Raw genomic sequence first — 27,760 nt, 5'->3', positions numbered from 1 at the left:
CAGGATTATTAGAGACACAAATGCCAAGTACCTTAGTCATGGTTTCCATAATTTCGGTCCCAAAAAGTGGTCAATTTTGGGCAGGACCACCAAATATGAATCATGATGCCCTCCATGCCACATCCCCTCCAACATTTGTAATAGGGGGTAAAGTCGATGTAACTGAAATGGAGTTAAATACCACCTTCCTACAAATTTAAAATGGATTTCCTTCCTCACAGCAGATACTGAGGCATTTTTAGTTGTCTGGAAAGATTTAAACCAGTAATTATCGTTCATTTCAATGCCCAGTTCTTTACACCATGCTTGTGCATAAGAGGGGATCTCAGGCTTATTAGGTATAAGCAACAGTTTATTTATAATAGAGATTGTATGTTTGGGAATTATGGTAAGGATACACTGATGTTCAAATGGGGTAGACACCCTGTTTAATTTGGCTTTAAATGTATGAGTGATAAAGTAGTGAACAAGTTGAGTGTGGGTAAACCAATAAGAAAACACTCTTTGAGTTTCTCCAATGGAGCTAACTTACCACCATCAAGAGCATTGTATAGTATCCTTTTCTGAGGTTGTAGTTGTTCTCAGAAGGCGATCCCCTTTTTTTGTATGGTAAATCAGGGTTTTCTCAAAAATGGAGTAAAGGAGAGTAAGGAGTAGAAATATGTGTACTTTGGCGGTCACTCTGTCTCATTCTCAGAAAAATTCTGCCACCATGGGGTATTTAGAAACCAGTTGTGGCCTTGCATGCAGGGGCAGCCAGGCTGTTTTCCCTGTGTTCCCCTGATACAAATGTGATTGTCCAGTCGGAACCATAACATATTCAGAGCTGTGACTCCACTCCACAAGCCTCTGCAGAAGAGTTACTCGTATGATATTAGGGACCCCTAAGCCGCCTCTGACCCTTGGAAGATACATGGTATGTTTCCTCACTTTGGGCTTTTTCCCATGGCATATAAATCCCTCTATCAATCTTTACTTGAGGAATAAAATGAAATGAGAGTGGAATAGGTAGTGTCTGGAAAAGATAGAGGTGCCACGTCAGAATGTTCATTTTAAAAATTACAATTGTAATTTTATATTTTTATGTGTTTTATATTTATAATTTTTTTTGACATATCACATATCAGTGGCGGAACCGCTCAGCTCTTGACTCTCCTCTGTCTGTGACCATTGATGACTGTGAGTACCGGGTTGCAATGGCAGCCTCCCTTAGTAGAGTTTTTTCAATATCAATACCAGCATGATATAGTGTGTGTGTATATATATATATATATGTATATACTGTATATATGTATATTTCGGGGCTGGACTGACCTTACTTGGCAGGATCAGACTGATATACTTCAGGAAAGTTTTCTTCTGTGAAAAGCACACTGGTCTAAAAGAGGCTGCCTCCGGGTGGTAAATCGCCATAGAACAAGCCACTGAGCTGTTGTTCGTTCCTGGTAGAGCGCTTCTCTCTTTGTATGCAAATTATTATGACCCTGGGGAAGTCTCCCTATGGGTGATGGGGGAAACCAGACGTGGACTCCTTGCCCAGTGTGCTTAGAGGAATGTGGCTGCACCTCACTGACGAGGCCCATAGGAGGCCGAAACGATCGTCTGGGGTTGTCATGTTCTTTGTTCAGAGGAGAATTGCCTGGTATTTCGGGGCTGGACTGACCTTACTTGGCGGGATCAGACTGATATACTTCAGGAAAGTTTTCTTCTGTGAAAAGCACACTGGTCTAAAAGAGGCTGCCTCCGGGTGGTAAATCGCCATAGAACAAGCCACTGAGCTGTTGTTCGTTCCTGGTAGAGCGCTTCTCTCTTTGTATGCAAATTATTATGACCCTGGGGAAGTCTCCCTATGGGTGATGGGGGAAACCAGACGTGGACTCCTTGCCCAGTGTGCTTAGAGGAATGTGGCTGCACCTCACTGACGAGGCCCATAGGAGGCCGAAACGATCGTCTGGGGTTGTCTGGCTTCTCAGTGTTAAGGGGCCGATATATCAAATGTCTGTCCGACATGATCCGCTCAGCTCAGACATCACTGAATGCCGACAGCATACGCTGTTGTCATTTAACTTTGCACAAGCAGTTCTGGTGAACTGCTTGTGCAATGCCGCCCCCTGCAGATTCGCGGTCAATCGGCCGCTAGCAGGGGGTGTCAATCTACCCGATTGTATACGATGGGGCGGATTGATGTCACCAGCCTCAGAGGCAGCGGACCAGTTAAGGAGCAGCGGTTTTAGGACCCCTGCTTCATAACTGCTGTTTCTGGTGAGCCTGAAGTCTCGTGTGGAAACAGGGGCATGAGGGTCCATTCGGCCCTTGATAAATTGGCCCCTCAGTATCAGTTAAATCCTTAAAGGGCCAGTAAACCCACAAAATAATGTTATATAACATTATTTTGTGGGTTTACTGGCCCTTTAATTACAGGCCCATTGGCCCAACCATTCAATTTGCTTTCATTAACTAGAGTGTATATATTATATACATATAAATGCAGTGTGTCTGTATGTAAGTGTGTGTGTATGTGTATGTGTGTAAAAAACAATATTAATTCTGAGGGGGTGAAATTCTTGGTGAGTTCCCAGACTTTTTTGTAGGACTTGACCCATGCAGCCAGCCACCAATCAGCAGCTAGCTAACAGTAGTGCATTACTTTTCCTGTTATGCTTTTCAACAAAAGATACCAAGAGAATTAGGTTAATTAGATAACAGAAGTAAATTGTAAAGTTGTTTAATATCACATGTTCTATCTGAATCATTTAGTTTAATTTTGACTTTACTGTCCCTTTAATGAAGATATTGATATTATTAGAAGAGTGATTCTGTTCCTATTATAATGTTATGAAATCAACATAAAATCATTAATCTTTTCTAATATAACGTAATCAAACCAACTTTGTATTTAAATGGACAGCAACAGTAACTATGGTGCATTATTTCTATGACCCTAGCAAGGCTGCACTATGGGGATGTATTTAGAAAATGTATGACTCGTTAATACCTACTTTAAACTAATTCACTTTCAACTCCCAGACTACCCATCATTGAGGCTCATTTTTTTCACTATTCTGTAGGTGTAATAATCAACCTAAGGCCATAGTGCCCAAGCTAATATTGTCAAAGGTAGCACATTCCCAGGTACTCAAAGCCTCGGAAGAGATAGACATTGCACACGTGCTCTCACGAGGCATAGATTACAATGGAGTGCACTGCCAAACACAATGCTCTAGATTCCACAAAGCTAGTTTGTAAAATAAGCATTTTGCTGCAAAAAATAATTGATAACTAAAAAATTGTGTAATCCATAAAGGTTTATACCAACTACCTGCAACAGCAAGTTGTGAGATCAGCTCCATTATAATCAGTCAAGTTAGCTTCTCGCTGTGGATTCATAATATATAATATATATAAAGTTAATTAGGATTTAGCAAGTAAATTTACATTTAAAGGAATATAGAACAGTTGTTCCTGCCAATCAAAACAATAATTAGACTTGTAGTTACAAAAGCTCATTTTAACTCTCTATTATGTCATGCCCTTGAACTACACATGAGTAGTATTAAAATAGAATGATCTATATGTCATGCAAATTGGTGAAAGCCTTATGAGGAAACTACTGTAAAGTATAGATTTAGCCTTTTGCATTTATGGTATAGAACAAGCTGATCTGAGATGAGTATAAATTGTGTAAAATCCTCAGCTGAAATTGTTACCGGATGCTTCCTGAATACGATCGGGTTGATTGACACCCCCTGCTAGCGGCTGATTGGCCGCAAATCTGCAGGGGCGGTATTGCACCAGCAGTTCACAAAAACTGCTGGCGCAATGATAAATGGTGACAGCGTATGCTGTTGGCATTTATCGATGTGCAGCGGACATGATCCGCTATATCGGATCATGTCCGCTCGCACAATCATAAATATGCCACATTGTGTTAATTGTTATACTTATTTGTAATGATTAATAAATACAATTGTGTCAGCTAATATTTTATAGTTATGGGTATTGTTTAACCTGTAACCCAGATTAAATGTTGCCTGGGGTTACAAGACAATTTGGGTATAAAACACCTATAATTAACAAAAGAATTTTCACTAACAGTTTTCCTCTCTCTTTTTGGTTTGAGTGTAATCAAACATCTGTTATTGATCACTCATCAAGTGACAGCCCTAGAAGGAGGAGTGGATATTATTTACTAATATAATACGACGCTCCCACTGTCATACCGGCTTCACAAAAATGCAAAAACATAAACCTAAAATAGTTAAAGAAACATAAAAGAAAAACAAGACAACCTCTTCAGCTCTGAAACAGAGAGGCCACAAATCAAAATACTTAACTGGTGTAATAGAGTCTATATGAAGTCTTTATTAACACCCACACCACACCCCCAGACCACCCAAGAACATCAGGGACAGCTCCTTGTCGCACCTGCAAATATATTATGGTTACAAATATTTACAAAACCCATTTATCAAACATGTTTCCAAAGTATTGTAGGTGTATTAACTCAGCACTCCCTACTGTCCCTACTTGAGAGGGACAGTCCCTAATGCTGAGCTTTGTGCTGCAGTCCCTCTGAGACAGCTATTTGCCCTGATTTGCAGAATGTCACTAAGCCCCGCCCACAGATCACTCAGACACGCCAAAAAATGCTCAAATCTGCTCTTGACTGAATAGACAAGCCCACTATCTCGCCCACAACCCCTCCCAGCGAAGCAAACTTGAGGCTACAAGTAAGATTAATTTAAGATAAAGACGAATGAAATATACTTATTTTAAATACGGCATTGCATTGCAGTCATCATAGGCATATTGAAGTGATGCACTGAAGTTAAAGAAAATTTTTGAATGAAAAAAAAACGGCAAACTTTAATTTATTAAATACCAGCTTACTATAGGCCTGATGATCTATAAAGTTCACATTTCAGGCTAAAGGATCTAAAATGTTTGGTCAGTGCTATCCATCACAGTGTAATCTAAAGACACATTTTAAACTGTGACCCGTGACTTGGTAAGGTGAGTAACCTTTATTTCTTTATGCGATGGGAAGATACAAAATACAGTATTAGACTCAATAAATGAAGTGGTTCAAAAGTGCATTAAATATACAGTGTGAAAATGTATTATTTTTATTAGGTATTTGTAGAGTGCCAACAGATTCCGCAGCGCTGTAAACATAGTCGGTGTACAGGATAGCTTTTGTAGGGATCAAGTGGGTAGAGGGCCCTGCCGAGAGTTTCACTGTTGTAGTCGGCTCTTATGAAGCGATCTGTAAACAGCTGGGCTCATAGGCTTACATTCTAAGGGGTTCAAGAGGAAAGCAATGGAGTTAGGAAAGGTTGTAAGCATCCCTGAATAGTAGAGTGTTTAGGGAGCACTTGAAGCTGTTAAAACTAAGGGAGAGTCTTGTGGAGTGAGGCAGAGAGTTCCACAACATGGGGGCCAGTCTGGAGAAATCCTGTAAACGGGAGTGTGAGGAATTAACAAGAGAGGAGGAGAGGAGGAGATCCTGAGCTGAGCGAAGGGGACGGGAGGGAGAGTATCTAGAGACAAGTTCTGAAATGTAGGGGGGAGCAGTGCAGTTGAGGGCTTTGTATGTCAGAGTGAGGATTTTGTGTTTAATCCTAGAGGCAAGAAGAAGCCAGTGAAGGGATTGCAGAGAGGTGCAGCAGATGAAGAGTGACTTGTAAAATCAAAATTAAATTCCACAAAAATCGTATATACAAAGCGCATCTAAATAGGTGTTAAAAATGCAGATGTAGATCATACCAAACTGTCTGTAAATTATTCACACACAAAAATGATTCAATTTAAACAGTAAGGGGCCAATTTATTATTGTGCAAGCGGACATGATTGGCTGTAGCATATCATGTCCGCCGCACATCGATAAATGCTGACGGCATTTATCACTGCACAAGCATTTGTCGTGAAATGCTTGTGCAATGCCGCCCCCTGCACATTCGGCCGCTAGCAGGGGGTGTAAATCAACCCAATCATATCTGATCGGGCTAATTGCTGTCCGCCGCCTCAGAGGTGGTGGACGAGTTAAAGATCAGCGATCTTACAACCGCTGCTTCTTAACTTACGCTTCAGGTGGACCTGAAGTGGAGTGGGTTGGAAGCAGCGTCCGCTGCTTCATAAATTGACCCCTAAAACTCTATTTACAGGGATACTGAACATAAATTTTTCTTTCATGATTCAGATAGATAAATGCAATTTTAAGCAACTTTCTAATTTACTCCTATTATCAATTATTTTTCGTTATTCTTTGTATCTTTATTTGAAAAAGCAGAAATGTAAGCTTTTGAGCCGGCCCATATATGGTTCAGCACCTTGGCTAGCGCTTGCTGATTGGTGGGTACATTTAGCCATCAGCAAGCTGTACCCAGGTGCTAAACCAAAGATGGACTGGTTCACAAGCTTTCATTCCTGCTTTTTCAAATAAAGATACCAAGAGAAAGAAGAAAAATTGATAATAGGCGTAAATTAGAAAGTTGCTTAAAATTGCATTCTGTATCTGAATCATGAAAGAAAAAAAAATTGGGTTCAGTATCCCTTTAATGTACATGATAATTTATGAAAACAAAGTTGAAATCATTAATAAGTCATTGGTAATTTGATTTGTATGTGCACCATGAAACATGCTGCTATCAGTACTGGGGTCTCCTGTCACACGTGCTCCTCCCTGCGAGAATCTGCATTCTAGGGAGCTTTATTGCATCCTAAAGAAATAAGTGTATAAAAATGAGTTCTGACAAATTTGTGATCTTCGAGCCCTTTATGTTTACCGCACAAAAGGATTAAACATACAGATAAAGTCCCGCCCATGAGCTTCAAGCTCTAGAGCAGAACAGAGTCGGTCAGCCAATAAGGAGCAAAAGTTGAAAGTAGCCTCCAATCACTGTTTTGTTTCTGCTTGGGAACTGCAATGCTTGAAGCTTCTGAGAAGGACTTTAGCTATATGTTTAAAGGGATATGAAACCCAAATTTTTTCTTTCGGGATTTAGGTAGAACATACAATTTTAAACAACTTTCCAGTTTACTTCTATTATCAAATTTGCTTCCTTCTTGTGGTATCATCTGTTGAAGGAGCAGCAATGCACTACTGGTTTCTAACTGAACACATGGGTGAGTCAAATACAATCAGTATATATATGCAGCCACCAATCAACAGCTAGAACCTAGGTTCTTTGTTGCTCCTGAGCTTACCTAGATAAACCTTTCAGCAAAGGTTAACAGGAGAAGGAAGCAAATTAAAATGTTGTTTAAAATTATATGCTTTGTCTAAATCATGAATGTCTAATTATAATAAATAAATAAACTTTACTGCCCCTTTAACCCACTTTAACAAAATGCATAAAGAAAGCAACTATTACAAACCCAGAATCGGACATTTGTATGATATTAACAAAATACTAGCCAAGACCAGTTATATAATCTTTTAATTGTTAACCAAAATGAAATTATTAAAATATTGGATTGGTTATAAAAAAAACATAAAATTATATATGTTTGGTTAATGAAATAGCAAAGCATTGTCTGTATTGCTTGAGTCTTCTGCTGCGCTGATTTCAGGGACTTTCTAATGTGTTTCTTCAGCAATATCTTCGGATCGATGCATTAAGGCAGCCGTGGAATATTTCCCGTAATGTATAAGTCGTATAACAGGAACATCTGCTTGGTCCTCAGGTTGCTTGGGATTTGTTTTTTTAAGTTGCTTCTAAAAAGGGAAAAATAAAAGTTTGAGGAGATCAGTAAGGTTGGAGCATCGCTGTGTATAAATCTCACCTAGTCCATATCTCACTGGGGAGTATATTGTCTGGTAGAGCACAAACCTCACCTGCTTATTGCTCACTTTAAAAGAACAGTAAAGTCAAAATTAAATGTTCAGGATTCAGACAGAGCGTGCAATTTTAAGTAACTTTCCAATTTACTTCTGTTATCAAATTTAGTTTGTTCTCTTGGTATCCTTTGCTGAAGACTACATCTATGTAGGTTGATAGGAGCTTAGAAACATGCACGTATATTTAGCACTCTATGGCAGCAGTATTTGCAACAAAGTATAACATTGCTATTAACATTGTTGCAAACTGCTACCAGATGGCTAAAGACACATGCCTTGTGTTTTATATGCACAGACGCTATAAAAAGAAGAGTGTGCATATTTAGGTACGCACACGTCAGCCTCCTACACTTAATAGTGTTATTTTAAAGGGACAGTCTAGTCAAAAAATAAACTTTCATGATTCAGAGAGGGCATGTTATTTTAAACAACTTTTTAATGTACTTTTATCATCAATTTTGCTTTGTTCTCTTGGTATTTTTAGTTGAAAGCTAAACCTAGGTAGGCTCATATGCTAATGTCTTAGCCATTGAAGGCCGCTTCTTATCTGAATGCATTTTGACAATTTGTCACAACTAGAGGGCATTAGTTCATGTGTGTAATATAGATAATAGTGTGCTCACGCCCATGGAGTTACCTAGGAGTCAGCACTAATTGGCTAAAATACAAGTCTGTCAAAAGAACTGAAATAAGGGGGCAGTCTGCAAAGGCTTAGATACAAGGTAATCACAGAGGTAAAAAGTGTATTAATATAACTGTGTTGGTTTATGCAAAATTGGGGAATGGTATCTATTTTTTAAACAATAAAAATGCTGGTGTAGACTGTCTCTTTAAACAAAACTGTATTGAAATAAATCACAACAAAAGCAACTTAAGTATAACAAAGTATAAACATATACATACTTACATGTATACAACTCCCCAACACAAGCTTTACAACTATTAAATGGACATGAAACTCAAAATTAAACTTTCATTACTCAGATTGAAGGTACAATTAAAAAAAATACTACCTCCTTTTATTATCAAATCTAATGCTGTATTTAGCAATGTAACAAGCAACATGTAGAGAGAGCTTTAGCTACAGCAAGCAATGCTGAATTACAGCAGGGAATACTCACAGCTCTTCACTTACTGCTACCACACACACTAAATACAAGATTCCTATACAAATATAGATGCAATCTCACTTCAGTCTTCTTTATTAAACAGTGCTTCTAGCTATAGAGCTTAGTTTACCATAGAGTTTAACCACAGAGTGGCTGAAGTTATTGCACTCTAAAGCTCCCTCTACAGGTTGTTTGTATAACATTGTTACACACCCTGCTGCTATACAATGCACAAGAGATGTACATTCTGCTGACCCTACATCAATATGCCTTCATATAAGGGGATTTAACCCAAACATACCAAGAGAAAAAAGTAAAGTTGATAACAGAAGCAAAATTTCACTTTTTTATAATTCAGGTAGAACATACATTTTTAAACAACGTTCCAATTACTTCTTTTATCAATTTTGCTTCATTCTCTTGGTATATTTAATTGAATGAGCAGCAATGCACTACTGGAAGCTAGCTAGACACATCAGTAAGAAAACAGGCATAAGTGTGCAGCCTCAATCACCAGCTATCTCCCAGTTACTTAGTCTACCTAGGCATGTGTCATGAATGCCTCATGATTTTAGGAGCAATGGGTTCACTTTTTATCTGTGTGTTGAATGTTTTTGTTTTTCCAAAAGATGTGTGTCCCTGTGTTTTTATTTTCTTTAATAAAACAGAGCTCCTATTAAAGAGGTGTAAGCTTTCTGGAGAAAACTTTATTGTCTAAGGTCAGTTTATTCCCCCAACCTGTCATCTCAGAGAGTGATAGAGAACAGTGCCTCTACCCAGGCACTGGCCTGAGGTCAATTAAGGGTTATTGTTGGATAAAATTAGAATAATATTTTATGAATATTAGGCCTTTCAGACACCTGTTCTGCTGGACATGCCATGTTTCATATCATAATAATCCTCATGACATCACATTGCCTATTTGTGTATATGAGCTATATATACATAACAGAAGTTATATGATGTTCTATAATTTCATCCAAGGATTCAGAGCTTTATGACATGGAAGGAGGTTTGGTCAAGAAATCTGATATCAGAGTTAAGTGTATATAACTTTGTTATTTTACATGGGCATAAAAGTGTATCTGGCCATTTCCTACTTCCATTTCCCTGGAAACAGAAGCCTATAAGACTTTAAAGTAACAGGTTTCTGTTATTTCTTCTTTTTATTTTAAAAATGGTTTGCTGTGTAAAGTGTTTGTTACCTGTTTTTTTTATATAAATGCATTGTGACTCCTTTTTGCTCATAATAAATGTTCCCTCATTAAGTTTTGCCTTTGTCTAATATTTGAACCACGTTACTGAAAGAGACTGGTAGTATTAATACTATCGGCTAGATTCTGAGTCTTGCGTTAGGCTTAAAAAGCAGTGTTGGCCGGTCCCAACACTGCTTTTTAATGCCCGCTGGTATTACGAGTCTTGCAGGTACAGGTGTACCGCTCACTTTTTTGGCCAGACTCGGAAATACCGCAAATCCACTTACGTCAATTGCGTATCCTATTTTTTCAATGGGACTTGCATAGCTCCGGTATTACGAGTCTGACAAAAAGTGAGCGTTAGACCCTCTCCGGTCAAGCCTGGTACCGCATTTTAAAGTCAGTAAAGAGTTTTACACTACAACGCTGTAGCATAAAACTCTTAACTAAAGTGCTAAAAAGTACACAAACACCCATAAACTACCTATTAACCCCTAAACTGAGGCCCTCCCAAATCGCAAACACTAAAATTAATTTTTTAACCCCTAATCTGCCATCCCTAACATCGCCGACACCTACCTACATTTATTAACCCCTAATCTGCCGCCCCCAACATCGCTGCCACTATATTAAAGTTATTAACCCCTAAATCTAAGTCTAACCCTAACAACCCCTAACTTAAATATAATTTAAATAAATCTAAATAAAACTAAATTATTCCTATTTAAAACTAAATACCTATAAAATAAACCCTGAGCTAGCTACAATATAACTAATAGTTACATTGTATCTAGTTTAGGATTTATTTTTATTTTACAGGCAACTTTGTATTTATTTTAACTAGGTAGAATAGTTATTAAATAGTTATGAACTATTTAATAACTACCTAGTTAAAATAAAGACAAATTTACCTGTAAAATAAAACCTAACCTAAGTTACAATTACACCTAACACTAAACTACAATTAAATTAATTACCTAAATTAAATACAATTAATTACAATTAAATAAAATTATCTAAAGTACAAAAAAAACCCCCACTAAATTACAGAAAATAATAAAGAAATTACAAGATTTTTAAACTAATTGCACCTAATCGAATCCCCCTAACAAAATAAAAAGCCCCCCCAAAATAAAAAAGCCCTACCCTACACTAAATTACAAATAGCCCTTAAAAGGGCATTGCCCCAAAGTAATCAGCTCTTCTACCTGAAAAAAAAATTACAATTCCCCCCCCAACATTAAAACCCACCACCCACACAACCAACCCTACTCTAAAACCCACCTAATCCCCCCTTAAAAAAACCTAACACTAACCCCCTGAAGATCACCTTACAGGGAGACGTCTTCACCCAACCGGGCCAAAGTCCTCAACGAAGCCAAGAGAAGTCTTCATCCAAGCCGGGCGAAGTGGTCCTCCAGACGGGCAGAAGTCTTCATCCAGATGGCATCTTCTATTTTCATCCATCTTCTATCTTCATCCATCCAATCAGCCAATAGGATTGAGCTGGCATTCTATTGGCTGTTCCAATCAGCCAATAGAATGCCAGTTCCATCCTATTGGCTGATTGCATCAGCCAATAGGATTTTTCTACCTTATTTCCGATTGGCTGATAGAATTCTATCAGCCGATCAGAATTGAAGGGACGCCATCTTGGATGAAGTCATTTAAAGGAACCTTCATTCTGTGTTTAGCCGTCGGAAGAAGAGGATGCTCAGCGTCAGATGTCTTGAAGATGGACCCGCTCCACGACGGATGGATGAAGATAGAAGATGCCGTCTGGATGAAGACTTCTGCCCGTCTGGAGGACCACTTCGCCCGGCTTGGATGAAGACTTCTCCCGGCTTCGTTAAGGACTTCGGCCCGGTTGGGTGAAGATGTCTCCCGGTAAGGTGATCTGCAGGGGGTTAGTGTTAGGTTTTTTAAGGGGAGATTGGGTGGGTTTTAGAGTAGGGTTGGTTGTGTGGGTGGTGGGTTTTAATGTTAGGGGGAATTGTAATTTTTTTTTCAGGTAAGAGCTGATTACTTTGGGGCAATGCCCCGCAAAAGGCCCTTTCAAGGGCTATTTGTAATTTAGTGTAGGGTAGGGCTTTTTTTATTTTGGGGGGGCTTTTTTATTTTGTTAGGGGGATTAGATTAGGTGTAATTAGTTTAAAAATCTTGTAATTTCTTTATTATTTTCTGTAATTTAGTGTTTGTTTTTGTACTTTAGATCATTTTATTTAATTGTAATTAATTGTATTTAATTTAGGTAATTAATTTAATTGTAGTGTAGTGTTAGGTGTAATTATAACTTAGGTTAGGTTTTATTTTACAGGTAAATTTGTCTTTATTTTAACTAGGTAGTTATTAAATAGTTAATAACTATTTAATAACTATTCTACTTAGTTAAAATAAATAAAAACTTGCCTGTAAAATCAAAATAAACCCTAAGCTAGATACAATGTAACTATTAGTTATATTGTAGCTAGCTTATGGTTTATTTTATAGGTAAGTATTTAGTTTTAAATAGGAATTATTTAGTTAATTGTAGTAATTTTATTTAGATTTATTTAAATTATATTTAAGTTAGGGGGGTTAGGGGTTAATAACTTTATTATAGTGGCGGCGACGTTGGAGGCGGCAGATTAGGGGTTAATAAATGTAGGTAGGTTGCGGCGACATTGGGGGCGGCAGATTAGGGGTTAATAAATATAATGTAGGTATAGGCGATGTTGGGGGCAGCAGATTAGGGGTTCATAACTATAATGTAGGTGGCGGCGGTGTCCGGAGCAGCAGATTAGGGGTTAATAAGTGTAAGATTAGGGGTGTTTAGACTCGGGGTTCATGTTAGGGTGTTAGGTGTAGACATAACTTTTATTTCCCCATAGGAATTAATGGGGCTGCGTTAAGAGCTTTATGCTGCTTTTTTGCAGGTGTTATGTTTTTTTTCAGCCGGCTCTACCCATTGATTCCTATGGGGAAATTGTGCACAAGCACGTTTTACCAGCTCACCGCTAACGTAAGCAGCGCTGGTATTGAGGTGAGATGTGGAGCTAAATTTTGCTCTACGCACATTTTTTTGCGGTTAACGCCGGGTTTGTAAAAACCCGTAATACCAGTGCTGTTTGTAAGTGAGCGGTGAGCATAAACTGCTCGTTAGCGCCACACAGCTTCTAACGCCAAACTCGTAATCTAGCCGTATGTTTTTTAGATAGATTTTTACCAAATTGTGTTTTTGGATTTTAATCTGTGTAGTAGGGGTACAAAGGACTCCTAATTTTAACTATCCTTTGTGGTGGCAGCACAGATGCAGATAGGGGTGATGATAAAAGGAATTTTTGTACTTTCTGGAGCTAGAATAGTTTAGAAAGTGTTTTGTTAACCTTTTTTTTTTTATATTTTATTTTTATTGAGGTTGTGCGAAGTAATACAACTTATATGAAAAAAAACATAGCATAAGACAAGCTAAAAATAATTCACATTATAGATGATACAATATGGTAGACTGGAACCTCTTTTTCTTTTTAACATGGTCTAAACAAAATGTGTTTCCTCACTTGACATTGAAGGCAACTCTTGTGCCTCTAAAAACATGCATCAAACTCTGAGAGAGGAAATTGAGTGATTTGAACGGTCACCTTTAGACCAATAAACTAGAATTAGATTGGTAATTAACATATGAAGTAATGACCACAGTGAAAGTACTATTCCTAAATGGAAATAACATGGTGAAACAATCAGAGACTCTACTGGGAAATTATGTTACTCAGTCCAGCTGAATGAAATGTAGTAGTTAGAGTCAATACTGTGGTAAGATGTAAAGATGAATGCTAGGGGGGTATTGAAGGTTGCGGCATAGACGAGAGAGCCGCTTATGTAGCCCTCCATATCTAGGAGGTTCATTATGTTGGGGGAGGGGGGGAGGTGGTAGGTTAAATTCTCAAAGTGAGAGAGGAAATGGGAAAGTGTTTCAATTATTTATCTATCTTTCCCCTTTGTATTAAGATTGAGGTGTTGTAGATATTAAATATTAGACTGGACTCTATGAATAAATGGTCTCTGCAAATTACTAGAATAGGTACAAGTGTTAGTTTTTATGCGGGTGGGAACTTAGTAGATGCCAGCTAGGCGGACTTGGAGAATGTTAATATGAGAGACTTATGAACTTGCCATGGCAGCCCAACAACTATACAAAAGGTATTGACAGCATGCCCAAAATCTTGACTAAAAACAGAAACTTTGTTTGAAGAGATTAATTTTCTGTGTGATGTAAAGCTAGAGCTAAAACGCTTCTACAGAGCCCTATATTTGTATAACATAGGCGTCACACTGCCCCGGCCGCTGGCAGTAGCGCATCCTAGATAGAAGCTATATCAAGACTCTGAGAATAAATATAATATAAAATAAAAGAATCATCTTTATAACTAGAAAAAATTACTAGGGAGGTGGTGGTCTAGCTCTACTTAATTGAACATGGGAACATATAGAGAGAGTGCTAAATTGAAATTCCAGTAACATCCCCATGGGTGCAAATAAAACAGCAAACAATTGCAACCCAAGGCTGAACCATGTGAATAAAATAGAATGGCCCTATGTTAGAAAAGTAGTTATATGCTGATCCAGCATTAGAGTTCTCATGCGTCCTTTTCTCAGCAAAGTTTGTCTAGTTATGAGACAAGCATATTTAGCTAGTATGGATTAAAACAAAGTTCAGCGTGTCAACAAAACACCATGATATTTAAAATACAAATGCTATAGGGGTATATAAATCATGGAATACTGTGAAAAAACAGCCAACATAAATGTCCCCAACAAACAACAATTTTCCTGGGAGCACTGTCTCTGGATTCAGTCAAGACCACTTATAGAATTAGAAATAAAAATGCAATTGTAGCTGCAATAATGGCAGGAGCACATCATGGCTTAACAACAAATAGCTTAGGAACAGGCTGCAATGGAGTGAGAATGGAATCAGGGTAGCAGACTTATATATGTAGTGGGCAATATAGAAAGTCACTAAACCTATGCTGCGTTGAACTTCAGGCTGGGAGAAAGGGGTTGATATATTGCAGGGTGCGAGGATGAGAGTTCCCTTACCCCACGCCAGACCGGAAAGCTAGGCAAAGTCTCTGAGCCTCCATACAAAAGCTCTGGACCTCGGCAATTGGGCTGTACTGGGCAGGGCAGACCGGAGGCAAAACAAGTTCTGGCCGAAGGAGGGAAGGACCGTTCCAGGCTGGCATTTCGCCAAACTGAGCTGTATGCTCTAGCCCCAGCAAACCTCTACGGGCCATAACAGGAGGTGACTGACATCCTACCGGGCTGTTTCGCTCCGCTGTGACCAATGTCATGCAGGTAATGCTTACAAAGCTTGAGGGCGCCAAGTGATCTGCTCTGGGCGTACTGTCTCCGGTGTCTGTACCATTCAGGTGGGTCTCTGCGGCCATATCCTCCACCCCCAGTATGTTATGAAGTGGGTGCCGAATGGAAGGGGGGTGCCGGGGCCCCAAAGCGCCCCCCCCCCCCACGGTAGTAATCATAGGAGTGGGAGCACGAGCAATATGGGTGTTCGATGCTGCGTCTGTTTGTTGAGGCTCATAAACATTGAAACGTTCAAATGCAGAACGGCAGCTATCTAGAAAGGTGTGCATCTCCTCCATAATATGATCTGCAGTGGCCATAATTAGGTGAAGTGATGAAAATTCCGTTCCTAGTTGCAGGCGCTGCTTAGGCCACAAAAAATGGTGTCTCCCACAGTCACTTGTCGACAGTATTCACACCAGGAATGCAAAGTTCCGTTATTTCAATGCTACTCCCTTAGGAGTTAAATGAGTAGGTCTTCCTAGCTGATCAGTCTGCAGTACATGCCAAATTTTTAAGCTTCTACAGTCGCCAAATTCTTTTATTATATTGGTAAGGTTCAGAGCTCCAGAAATTTGCGACCTCTCTGCTCGTTTTGTTAACCTTTTCATCCCCACATCTCAGTCACAGCCTTGACTGCACAGTCTGATAGGGAGAGGCTGTATTTCACTGTATGCTTTTCAAAAAAGGATATAAAGAGAATTCATCAAATAAGATAATAGAAGTAAATGGGACAGTTGCTTAATATTATATGTTCTGAAAATGTGTTTCATGTCCCTTTAAAACCCATTTTAGCCACTGTATATTAGTAAAATCATAAATAACCTCTCTAACCACGTGAGCTTGCAATCAACCAGCCAAGAAAAGTTATAATCGGAAAGGTAACAATATAGGGAACAAAATTACAGTTGCAGGCATAAAATAGAAGGTAATATGACTTACTAGGAGGGGCTACAGCCAGGGCACTTTAGAGAGCTGATACAAGACCCAGCTTCCTTTGCTCTGACTTCATACAAAATATTCACAAAATATTTCAGCTAGCTAAAGGGATTGGTTCTTCACCCCAAATACCAAGAGAGCCATTACTGGCCGAATATCAGGCTTATTTCTAGCCAGACCCTCTCCTTAGAAACAGCCCCCCTTGGCAATAGAACATTCCCTATGGCTGGAGAGAGATTAGGTTGTATGCTTTGTATCCTCATAAACAATATACAACATGCTGCCCCACCTCACATGTAAGTTTATAACCCTTTGTTCACTCTAGGCAGAATCTATTACAGGATACTAAAGTGCACACATTTTTATTTTTCCACTATTTAAACATTGGCCATAAGGCAAGGGGGCTAGGCTGTTTGTCACAATAACAAATATCAGGGGTAGTCATATGATGATAGGCGTAGTAGAATATAGACGGATCACTTCCCAATTATTCATGGGAATAAGTGGCCATTCAACAATACATCCATAAATCATCAAACAATACTTATGTTCAGTTCTACAGACCTTGTAGAGAGTAAACTCTTCAAGCAGACAGCTCACTGGCCCTGTGACTAATGCAAGCATTCCAGGCAACAGTAGCCTCAACCCAACTCCCTCAAGAAGCTCCTATGTGACCAGGAACATATAACTGACGTGAAGTGGTTATCATGGCCATAAATACATATATATAATTGTCACACAATCACAAATTTACTCAAATTTGCAAAGAGTCACATTTGAATATTAACATAATCATTACTAATTCAGCATACTAACTACAGTTCTCAGTATCACTTACCGCAGGTGGATGACATTCTACAGAACTCAATGGATTGTCCTGTGCCATATCAAGGACACTAACTTCTACTGAACAAACCAGTGTTTGCTACAAAAAAAAAAGAAAATATAATTATTTCTTCATTTTGAATAAAAAAAAATTGAAAATATCTAACACAGCCCCAACATGTTGATATACGTAATACCAGTGGAGATGCACAAGACCTTGTCAAGTGGTGAGGGAGAAAATAGGCACTTGCAGTAGGTCCACTGGTAATTTGAATGAGGGGGCTGAGGAGGTCAAAGTTTGTGTGAGGTTGGGTGTGGCTTGGGTGTAATCGCCCTGTGAAGCTGGGGCAAGAAAGCAAAGGACACCATATTTGGGACCATAGTTGGGGGCATATAGGGGCTAGCCATTATTCTGGAGGGGACGTTGACAGTGCCCCCCTGCCTCCCTCACTGTCAATGCCACTTTTGACCAAAATCTCACTGAATATTTAATCTCATTTCAGCATATCAGAGGTTTGTTTCATTAGTTTTGCAGAATGTAGTAAACGTAACTAGATTTGGCAAAGTTGCCTCTCATTATCTTCTATCAAAATTCCCCTGTGATGTGGACTTTTCAAACTCAATAGTCTTTGAAAACCAAAAACAACTTTTTCCCCATATTTTGAGCTGCATATTTCTACTGCTTTTATTTATTTATGAGCCAGCTTAGTTCAGATTTGAATAAATGTATTATCTTATTGTGATTTATTTGTAAGTTGCAAAAACAATCTATTAAAATGTCTATGACAGGCTTGTGCATGGAAAGACATTTTATTGATCCCGTTTGGTGTTGGAATCTTGTATTATGAAAAGTCTGGAGGCTGAAGCCAATTGATTTATATAGGAGTTCAGTTTTGTATATTTAGCGACAAAAAGTAAAAATAAAACATTCATGATTTCAGACAGATCATGAAATTTTATAAAACTATCAGATTTAATTATATTATCAAATTTGCTTTATTCTCTTGGGATTCTTTGTTGAAGAGCATACCTAGATAGGCGCTGAAGGCGCATGCAGGTGTCTTTATCACATTATGGCAGCAGGGTTTTCAACATTTGTAATAATTACTAGAGATGTGCAGCCAAGAAATTTTCATTTCGGACAAACTTTTCGTTCTGAATATTCGGTGACTGCACGATTTGTTATTCGTTTAGTTTAAATCAAAACAAATACTGAATTTAAGTTAAACATTTACATTTGTTTTCAATAAAACGAATGTAAATGTTTCAAAGCTTTAGGTGAAAATGTCACCTGTAGCTACAATGCTTACGTTAAAGGGACATAATACTCATATGCTAAATCACTTGAAACTGATGCAACATAACTGTAAAAAGCTGACAGGAAAATATCACCTGAGAATGTCTATGTAAAAAAGGAAGATAATTTACGTCACAACTTCCTCAGCTCACCAGAGTAAGTGCTGTGTAAAAAGTTATACTTCAGCTGCTGCTTAGCTGCAGGTAGAAAACAAAAATGAATAAATGAACTGCAGCCAATCAGCATCAACAGTGCTGTGGTCATGAACTCTTTTACTGTGATCTCATGAGATTTCACTTAACTCTCATGAGAATTCATAGTAAACTTCCTTAAACTGAATAGGGAAATAATATGAGTGTGCACGAAGCTCATTCCCTTGACTGTCCCGGGACAGACATACTGATTTGCTTCTTAATGTCCTTTGCAATGGGGTTTGAATACATTTGGGTATCATGGCCCTTCAATGTGCTCTGGAGAGCAGGCTAACCCTTTCCTCTTCTTGCCAGAGCTTCAGCCACTCTAACATCAGGCATAACGCTCACGGTTCTCAGGCTCTAACTAACTTTAGTGCAGGTCCTGGGAACCGAGTGCGCACAATATATTTATTTTAGGCTTCATGCCCCTTTAAATGTCTATATATAAGTATATGTGTTTTTGCTATTTACACAATGTATTCATAGACCCTGTAAATGGGGGAAAACTATGTCTCTATTTAAATAATATAAAGTAAATAAACATCCCTAACTAAAGACATTCTGCCGTAGGAGAAACTATGTTATACTAGCCTCTTGTGGTCATAATCAGGTACTGCGTTGTATTTCTTTTGGTAGCTCAATAGTCAACCATATGTGTTAAAAGCAGTTTAAAGCTAGTGGGATGAATTACAGTATCAAATCTATTTTCCTTTATTGTCTATTCATTAGAGAACAGTGGTAAGAAATCATTTTTTTAGCTAGCAGTGGTTTTATGTAAACATCCAGCAATTAGTTTAATCTTAAAATGTGCTTTATTTAAATGGACTTACCCCTTTGTTTTTGTACTTGCACTGCTGCACATTGTGTCCTGCATTTTTCTGGCACTGAGTCTCCCTTACTGTGAATCCAATGGTGAAGTGCACACCCCAGTCAAAGGTCTGTTTGACGAACATAGAGTTAGAGAACTATACAGTGCAGCTTAGTGACAATAAAGACACAGAAGCACAGATGCTGATTTAAAGATTACACTTGACCCAGTTATGGAGATGTATTTGAAGCCCTAAACCAGTGTGCTCCAGTGATAACTCTAGGGGAGACTGGGGCTCTTATACACCCCCATTAATTACTGTAGCACCCAGGGCCACCATTAGGGGGTGAAAGGGGTGACTCCTTTTAGGGGCCCACTGGGCCAGGGGCCCCCATGAGGCAAGCACAGCTATTATTAAAAAAAATATATATATTTTGGCAGCCACCAAAGGGCGTTACAGCAGAGTGCTATTAAGCGTGGGAAATGTCATTACGAGGAGTAAAGCATTAGCATTTAAGAGGATTTCTGAGTGTGCACTAAACCACTATGCACAGTGTTAGACAGACTTGGCACTTCAGTTTGTACAGTGTGTGCCTGAGTCAGACGGTAGATCACTTTCATTTGCAGAGGAGGTAGGACTTACTTAGTAAATGTTTTTTATTTCTTTGTGCAATTTTGGATTGTAACGTCAGTGTGGTAGTTGTATGGTGGGGCCAGGGGTCCATAAAAACACATTGTTGTTGCAATATGCAGCAGTGTATTTATGATTTTTTGACAATGCTGTAGAAATTCTATATTTAAAACCATGCAGAAATGTTTCCTCCTCAATACACAAATGGTAGGTGCCCTTTTGTCAGATATTTTTTATTTATTTATATATACTGTATATATATATATATATATATATATACAGTATATTAATTACATTCCAGTTTACTTCCCCTTTATGCAAGGACATTCTAGATGCCAGGAGGCATTTTATCTAAGATTTTTACATCTGCATAAAATATTATACTCTCAGGCTAAGATTGATCATGTGTTTGAAATGAGACAGGTTTACTTAACACTGTTCAGTTTACACTACAGCTGACTTAATTTTGAAATACATACAAACAAGCCTAAATCCTGCATTTAACCAGATCTAATGGTATGAGACTGAGTACCACTGCTTATGGTTTCTCCAAGACCATATAGAGTACAGCATTTTCAAAATCCATAAGTACAGCGGACAGATGGGAACATTTGTTCAACAGATTTGAACTGGTGCTCTTGGTTAGGGAAAATGGGGAAATAAAAATCTCCAAACATAAGTCAACCTTTCAAAAAGTACTTTTCTTCATCTACCCATTCTGATACATCATTAATGTACAATTTTGAATTCACAGAAGTATTTTTGTTTGCACATTTACAAATATGATTCTTTAAAAAGTAATTTCTGCTATTTTTTATCATGCATGTCACATACTGTTGATTTAGAGGATGGCAATGTGCAGAAATTTTACTTCCTGTGAGTGTTTCTGTGGGTGTCTGTGTTTATGTCTTTGTGCTTTTGTTGGTGTCTCTATGAGTGTGTATGTATTTTTTTTCTGTGGGTCTTTCTGTGAGGCTGTGTGTGTCTGTCTTTGTGCATTTTCTGTGGATGTCTTTATGAGGGGGTGTATGTATATATTTGTGCATTTTCTGTGGCTGTCTCTGTGAGCGTGTGTGCGTATGTCTTTGTGCAGTTTCTGTGGGTGTCTCTGTGAGTGTGTCTGTATGTATGTCTTTGTGTATTTTCTGTGAGGGTGGGTGTGGATGTCTTTGTGTGTTTTCTGTGGATGTCTCTGTGAGGGTGTGTGTGTGTATTTATGTCTGTGTTTTCTGTTGATGTCTCTGTGAGGGTGTGTGCGTATGTCTTTGTGTGTTTTCTGTGGGTGTCTCTGTGAGGGTGTGTGCATATGTCTTTATGCATTTTCTGTGGGTGTCTCTGTGACGGTGTGTGCGTATGTCTTTGTGTGTTTTCTGTGGGTGTCTCTGTGAGGGTGTGTGTGTGTATATGTCTTTGTGCATTTTCTGTGGATGTCTCTGTGAGGGTGTGTGCATATTTCTTTGTGCATTTTCTGTGGGTGTCTCTGTGAGGATGTGTGTGTGTGTGTGTGTATGTATGTCTTTGTATTTTCTGTGGATGTCTCTGTGAGGGTTGGTGTGTATGTCTTTTGTGTGTTTTCTGTGGATGTCTCTGTGAGGGTGTGTGCGTGTATGTATGTCTGTGTTTTCTGTGGATGTCTCTGTGAGGGTGTGTGTGTGTGTATGTATGTCTGTGTTTTCTGTGAATGTCTCTGTGAGGGTATGTGCATATGCCTTTATGCATTTTCTGTGGGTGTCTCTGTGACGGTGTGTGTGTATGTCTTTGTGTGTTTTCTGTGGGTGTCTCTGTGAGGGTGTGTGTGTGTGTATATGTCTTTGTGCATTTTCTGTGGATGTCTCTGTGAGGGTGTGTGCATATTTCTTTGTGCATTTTCTGTGGGTGTCTCTGTGAGGGTGTGTATGTGTATGTATGTCTGTGTATTTTCTGTGGATGTCTCTGTGAGGGTTGGTGTGTATGTCTTTTGTGTGTTTTCTGTGGATGTCTCTGTGGGGGTGTGTGTGCGTGTATGTATGTCTGTGTTTTCTGTGGATGTCTCTGTGAGGGTGTGTGTGTGTATGTATGTCTGTGTTTTCTGTGAATGTCTCGGTGAGGGTATGTGCATATGCCTTTGTGCATTTTCTATGGGTGTCTCTGTGAGTGTGTGTGTGTGTGTGTGTGTATGTATGTCTGTGTGTTTTCTGTGGGTGTCTCTGTGAGGGTGTGTGCATATGTCTTTGTATTTTCTGTGGGTGTCTCTGTGAGGGTGTGTGTATGTCTTTGTGCATTTTCTGTGGGTGTCTCTGTGAGGGTGTGTGTATGTCTTTGTGTGCTTTCTGTGGATTCCTCTGTGAGGGTGTGTGTATGTCCTTGTGTGTTTACTGTGGATTTTTCAGTGAGGATGTGTGTGTATGTATGTCTGTGTGTTTTCTGTGGGTGTCTCTCTGTGTGTGTATGTCTTTGTGTGTTTTCTGTGGGTGTCTCTGTGTATATGTCTTTGTATGTTTTCCGTGGGTGCCTTTGAGGGTGTATGCCTTTGTGTGTTTTCTGAGGCTGTCTCTGTGGGTGTTTCATTGGTTGTATGTGCAAGTTTGTGTTTGAGTTTGTGTGTGTGCCCATTGTCTGTTCCTTTTTTTACTACTGATTGTTCACATCTTTCTACAGACTTTAAGACCTTTCCGGAAGTCACCAATCCACCACTTAACCTTTAAATTATTGTTTAGGCAGCTCAGGGCCCTACCTTTCAGCCACTGCATGCTGTTGTCATCATATAGTTGTCATCTTCCTTGACAAAAACTCCATATTTTGTCTTGTAAATCTCCTTTTTTGACAAAACTGTAGTCTACCTCATTACTTGTCAGGTCAATGTAAACAAGTGCTGAGTGTCTGTGTGGGTGTCTGTGTCTGTGTGTGTTTGTTTGCCTGTTTGCTAGAGTGTCTATATGTGAATCCTTATGTGTGAGTGTGTGTTTCAGTATATGAGTGTGTCTGTGTGTTTCTGAGTTACTACCTTTACAACATTTTGAAGTTTGACTACACTTAAGAATAAAGTGAATATACAGTTGTGCTCATAAGTTTACATACCCTGGCAGAATTTATGATTTCTTATCCATTTTCAGAGCATATGAATGATAACACAAAAACATGTCTTTCACTCATGGTCAGTGTTTGGCTGAAGCCATTTATTATCATTCAACTGTGTTTACTCTTTTTAAATCATAATGACAACAGAAACTACCCAAATGACCCTGATCAAAAGTTTACATACCCTGGTGATTTTGGCCTTATAACATGCACACAAGTTGACACAAAGGCCCCTATTTATCAAAGGTGTTGCGGACTTGATCCGACAGTGCGGATCAGGTCCGCAACACCTCGCTAAATGCGGAGAGCAATACACTCTCCGCATTTAACATTGCACCAGCAGCTCACAAGAGCTGCTGGTGCAACGCCGCCCCCTGCTGACTCGCGGCCAATCGGCCGCCAGCAGGGGGTGTCAATCAACCCGATCGTACTCGATCGGGTTGATTTCCGGCAATTCCTGTCCGCCTGCTCAGAGCAGCCGGACAGGGTTATGGAGCAGCGGTCTTAAAGGTAACCATCCTCACCTGTGATCTGTTTGCTTGTAATTAGTGTGTGTGTATAAAAGGTCAATGGTCAATGGGTTTCTGGACTCCTGACAGACCCTTGCATCTTTCATCCAGTGCTGCACTGACGTTTCTGGATTCAGAGTCATGGGGAAAGAAAAAGAATTGTCAAAGGATCTATGGGAAAAAGGTAGTTGAACTGTATAAAACAGGAAAGGGATATAAAAAGATATCCAAGGAATTGAGAATCAGCAGTGTTCAAACTCTAATCAAGAAGTGGAAAATTAGGCGTTCTGTTTGATAACATACTGCATTCATCTTGCCATCAATTCTGACCAAATTTCCTGTGCCTTTGTAGCTCACACATACCAAAAACATCAGCGATCCACCTCCGTGTTTCACAGTAGGAATGGTGTACCTTTTCATCATAGGCCTTGTTGACTCCTCTCCAAATGTAGCGTTTATGGTTGTGGCCAAAAAGCTCAATTTTGGTCTCATCACTCCAAATGACTTTGTGCCAGAAGGTTTGAGGCTTGTCTCTGTGCTGTTTGGCGTATTGTAAGCAGGATACTTTGTGGCATTTGCGTAGTAATGGCTTTCTTCTGGCGACTCGACCATGCAGCCCATCTTTCTTCAAGTGCCTCCTTATTGTGCATCTTGAAACAGCCACACCACATGTCCTGTATTTCACCTGAAGTTATTTGTGGGTTTGTCTTTGCATCCCGAACAATTTTCCGGGCAGTTGTGGCTTAAATTTTAGTTGGTCTACCTGACCATGGTTTGGTTTTAATAGAACCCCTCATTTTCCACTTCTTTATTAGAGTTTGAACACTGCTGATTTGCATTCTCTATTCCTTGGCTATCTTTTTATATCCCTTTCCTGTTTTATACAGTTCAGCTACCTTTTCCCGCAGATCCTTTGACAATTCTTTTGCTTTCCCCATGACTCAGAATCCAGAATTGTCAGTGCAGCACTGGATGAAAGATGCAAGGGTCTGTCAGGAGTCTAGAAACTCATTGACCTTTTATACACACACACTAATTACAAGCAAACAGATTACAGGTGAGGATGGTTACCTTTAATAGCCATTCAAACCCCTTTGTGTCAACTTGTGTGCATGTTATCAGGCCAAAATCACCAGGGTATGTAAACTTTTGATCAGAGTCATTTGGGTATTTTCTGTTGTCATTATGATTTAAAAAGAGTAAACACAGTTGATTGATAATAAATGGCTTCAGTCAAACACTAACCATGAGTGAAAGAAAAGTTGTTGTGTTATCATTCATATTCTCTGAAAAATAGCCAATAAATCATAAATTCTGCCAGGGTATGTAAACTTATAAGCACAACTGTAAGTTTTAGACACTTGGTCAAAAAATGCACATGTCAAAGTGTGGGGGGGGGGGGCTGATCAATGGTTAATAACGGGCCCCAAAATTTCTAGTGGCGGCCCTAGTAGCACCCCCACCCAACCTGAAAATTGCAAACTATCCTTTATTTGCAGGGTAGGGCCCTATATATATATATATATATATATATATATATATACATACCCCCATTTGCAGGGTAGTGCCCTATATATATATATATATATATATATATATACCCCATTAATTACTGTAGCACCCCCCACCCAACCTGAAAATTGTCAACTAGCCTTCATTTGCAGGGTAGTGCCCTATATATATACGTTGATTGGAGTAGCCGTATTGCATTGAGCAATGATACTTTTTTATTGGACTAACTATACATTTATAAGATGACAAGCTCAGTATTGCTTCAGACTTAAAAAAGGAAGACACTCTTCCAAAAGCTTATATATATATATATATATATATATATATATATATATATATATATATATATATATATGCACAATGCTCTACACAGAGCAAGGAGAGGGGAGCTTAAAACAAATATGTACAGATAGGAACAGATAGAAGAAGATCAGGTCACACGCAGGTGTCTGCAACACTGATATTTAGCTTTGTGGTCAAAGTTTTGTACACCCAAATGTTATGGTCTAGATACATCATGTAATCCATTTATAGCTTCAAATTAGTGAGGGAACCAAAGGATCCCAAAATAGATGAAAATGGAACCATAACCCCCAAGAGACCTGAAATGTCCCCTTTACATTAATAACAAGGATTACAACGGGCGGAGGAAGCTGGAGCTGCTGTGAAGATTAAAAGGTAATGTTTTTTTCTCAACAGGAGTGAAATGTAAATTTTGATGAATTAAAGTGCCCCTGTTTTTAATTGAATTTTTAAAAACCGGGCACTTTAGCATCAAAATTGACATTCACTTTAAGCATTTCCAGTCACTGAGGGTGCTCACAAAACTCTCAGGATTCATTTGTGCAACCCATAGTTACAAGCACCTGGAAAACAGAGTACACCATTACTGTCCAGTGAACTGCAGTAGTATTATATAGTTATAACATTTGTACCTTTTTCTTGACGTTTTTCAGTTGCAGCAGCCGGAAGAGCTTCTGTGTCCCTGTATTCTCCAGATTAAAAGTGTCCACTGCAGACTGGGCTAGAGATTTAGGCAAAGGACGTGATTCTGACAAAGGAGCTGTGAGCACAGAAGCAGATAAGAGGGACAGAAGCAGAGCCACACACAAAACCATGGTTATGTTTCACACAGGGAGATCACAGCTCTGACTCCCCTGAGACCCGGCAAACACAGAATAGCAGTAAAGTCATTGACCTTGTCTTATCAAGTGAGCTGCACAGAAGCAAATACAGGACAACCAGAGACAGAATTTAACCTCTGCAATACAGGAAGTCTTTTTTATAAGTGAAATCCTCTATTTTCCCTTCACATAACTTTTTCTATTCATTAATAATTGTGATGAGTAGATTCTAACACAAAAACAGAATTTATGCTTACCTGATAAATTTCTTTCTCTTGTGATGTATCGAGTCCACGGATTCATCCATACTTGTGGGATATTCTCCTTCCCTACAGGAAGTGGCAGAGAGAGCACCCACAGCAGAGCTGTCTATATAGCTCCTCCCTTAGCTCCACCCCCCAGTCATTCGACCGAAGACTAGGAAGAAAAAGGATAAACTATAGGGTGCAGTGGTGACTGAAGTTTTTTAAATAAAAATATACTACCTGTCTTAAATAGACAGGGCGGGCCGTGGACTCGATACATCACAAGAGAAAGAAATTTATCAGGTAAGCATAAATTCTGTTTTCTCTTGTAAGATGTATCGAGTCCACGGATTCATCCATACTTGTGGGATACCAATACCAAAGCTTTAGGACATGGATGAAGGGAGGGACAAGACAGGTTCCTTAAATGGAAGGCACCACTACTTGTAGAACCTTTCTCCCAAAATTAGCCTCCGAAGAAGCAAAAGAATTGAACTTGTAAAATTTGGAAAAAGTATGAAGCGAAGACCAAGTCGCCGCCTTACAAATCTGTTCAACAGAAGCCTCATTTTTAAAAGCCCATGTGGAAGCCACTGCTCTAGTAGAATGAGCAGTAATTCTTTCAGGAGGCTGCTGGCCAGCAGTCTCATAAGCCATACGGATGATGCTTTGCAGCCAAAAAGAAAGAGAGGTAGCCGTAGCCTTTTGACCTCTCCGCTTACCAGAAAAGACAACAAACAATGAAGATGTTTGACGGAAATCTTTGGTTGCTTGTAAGTAGAACTTTAAAGCACAAACCACATCAAGATTGTGCAACAGACGTTCCTTCTTTGAAGAAGGATTAGGACACAGCGAAGGAACAACAATTTCCTGATTGATATTCCTATTAGAAATAACCTTAGGAAGGAATCCAGGTTTGGTACGTATAACCACCTTATCTGCATGGAAAATAAGATAAGGTGAGTCACACTGTAAAGCAGATAACTCAGAAACTCTTCGAGCCGAAGAGATAGCTACTAAAAACAAAACTTTCCAAGATAGAAGTTTAATATCTATGGAATGCATAGGTTCAAACAGAACCCCTTGAAGAACTTTAAGAACCAAGTTTAGGCTCCATGACGGAGCAACAG

At 39.1% G+C, this 27,760-nt stretch overlaps 1 protein-coding gene across 1 annotated transcript; it reads right to left on the bottom strand.

Moving 5' to 3' along the window:
• Window positions 1-7,422: 7,422 nt before the first annotated feature.
• On the bottom strand, window positions 7,423-26,452 carry LOC128659259 (cathelicidin-4). The gene is made up of 4 exons (XM_053712934.1): window positions 26,197-26,452; window positions 19,575-19,682; window positions 17,267-17,353; window positions 7,423-7,718 (listed from the first exon to the last, which is right to left on the bottom strand). The coding sequence occupies exons 1-4, from the start codon at window positions 26,377-26,379 to the stop codon at window positions 7,581-7,583; spliced, it is 516 nt and encodes a 171-aa protein (XP_053568909.1). The 5' UTR covers window positions 26,380-26,452; the 3' UTR covers window positions 7,423-7,580.
• Between the last annotated feature and the right edge of the window lie 1,308 nt (window positions 26,453-27,760).

Source organism: Bombina bombina, chromosome 5 (assembly GCF_027579735.1).
Source record: "Bombina bombina isolate aBomBom1 chromosome 5, aBomBom1.pri, whole genome shotgun sequence".
In the NCBI taxonomy this organism is placed as follows: domain Eukaryota; kingdom Metazoa; phylum Chordata; class Amphibia; order Anura; family Bombinatoridae; genus Bombina; species Bombina bombina.
The sequence above is the reverse complement of the archived record's forward strand: the minus strand, read 5'-3'. Positions and strand labels throughout refer to the sequence as shown.

Excerpts from the sequence above, each read along its gene's own strand:
- LOC128659259 (XM_053712934.1), bottom strand. The coding sequence starts at position 26,379 with ATGGTTTTGTGTGTGGCTCTGCTTCTGTCCCTCTTATCTGCTTCTGTG. Across the intron at positions 17,354-19,574 it reads GCAAGTACAAAAACAAAGGG|CAAACACTGGTTTGTTCAGT; the intron begins GTAAGTCCATTT and ends TTTTTTTTGTAG. Across the intron at positions 7,719-17,266 it reads TAGAATGTCATCCACCTGCG|AAGCAACTTAAAAAAACAAA; the intron begins GTAAGTGATACT and ends TTCCCTTTTTAG.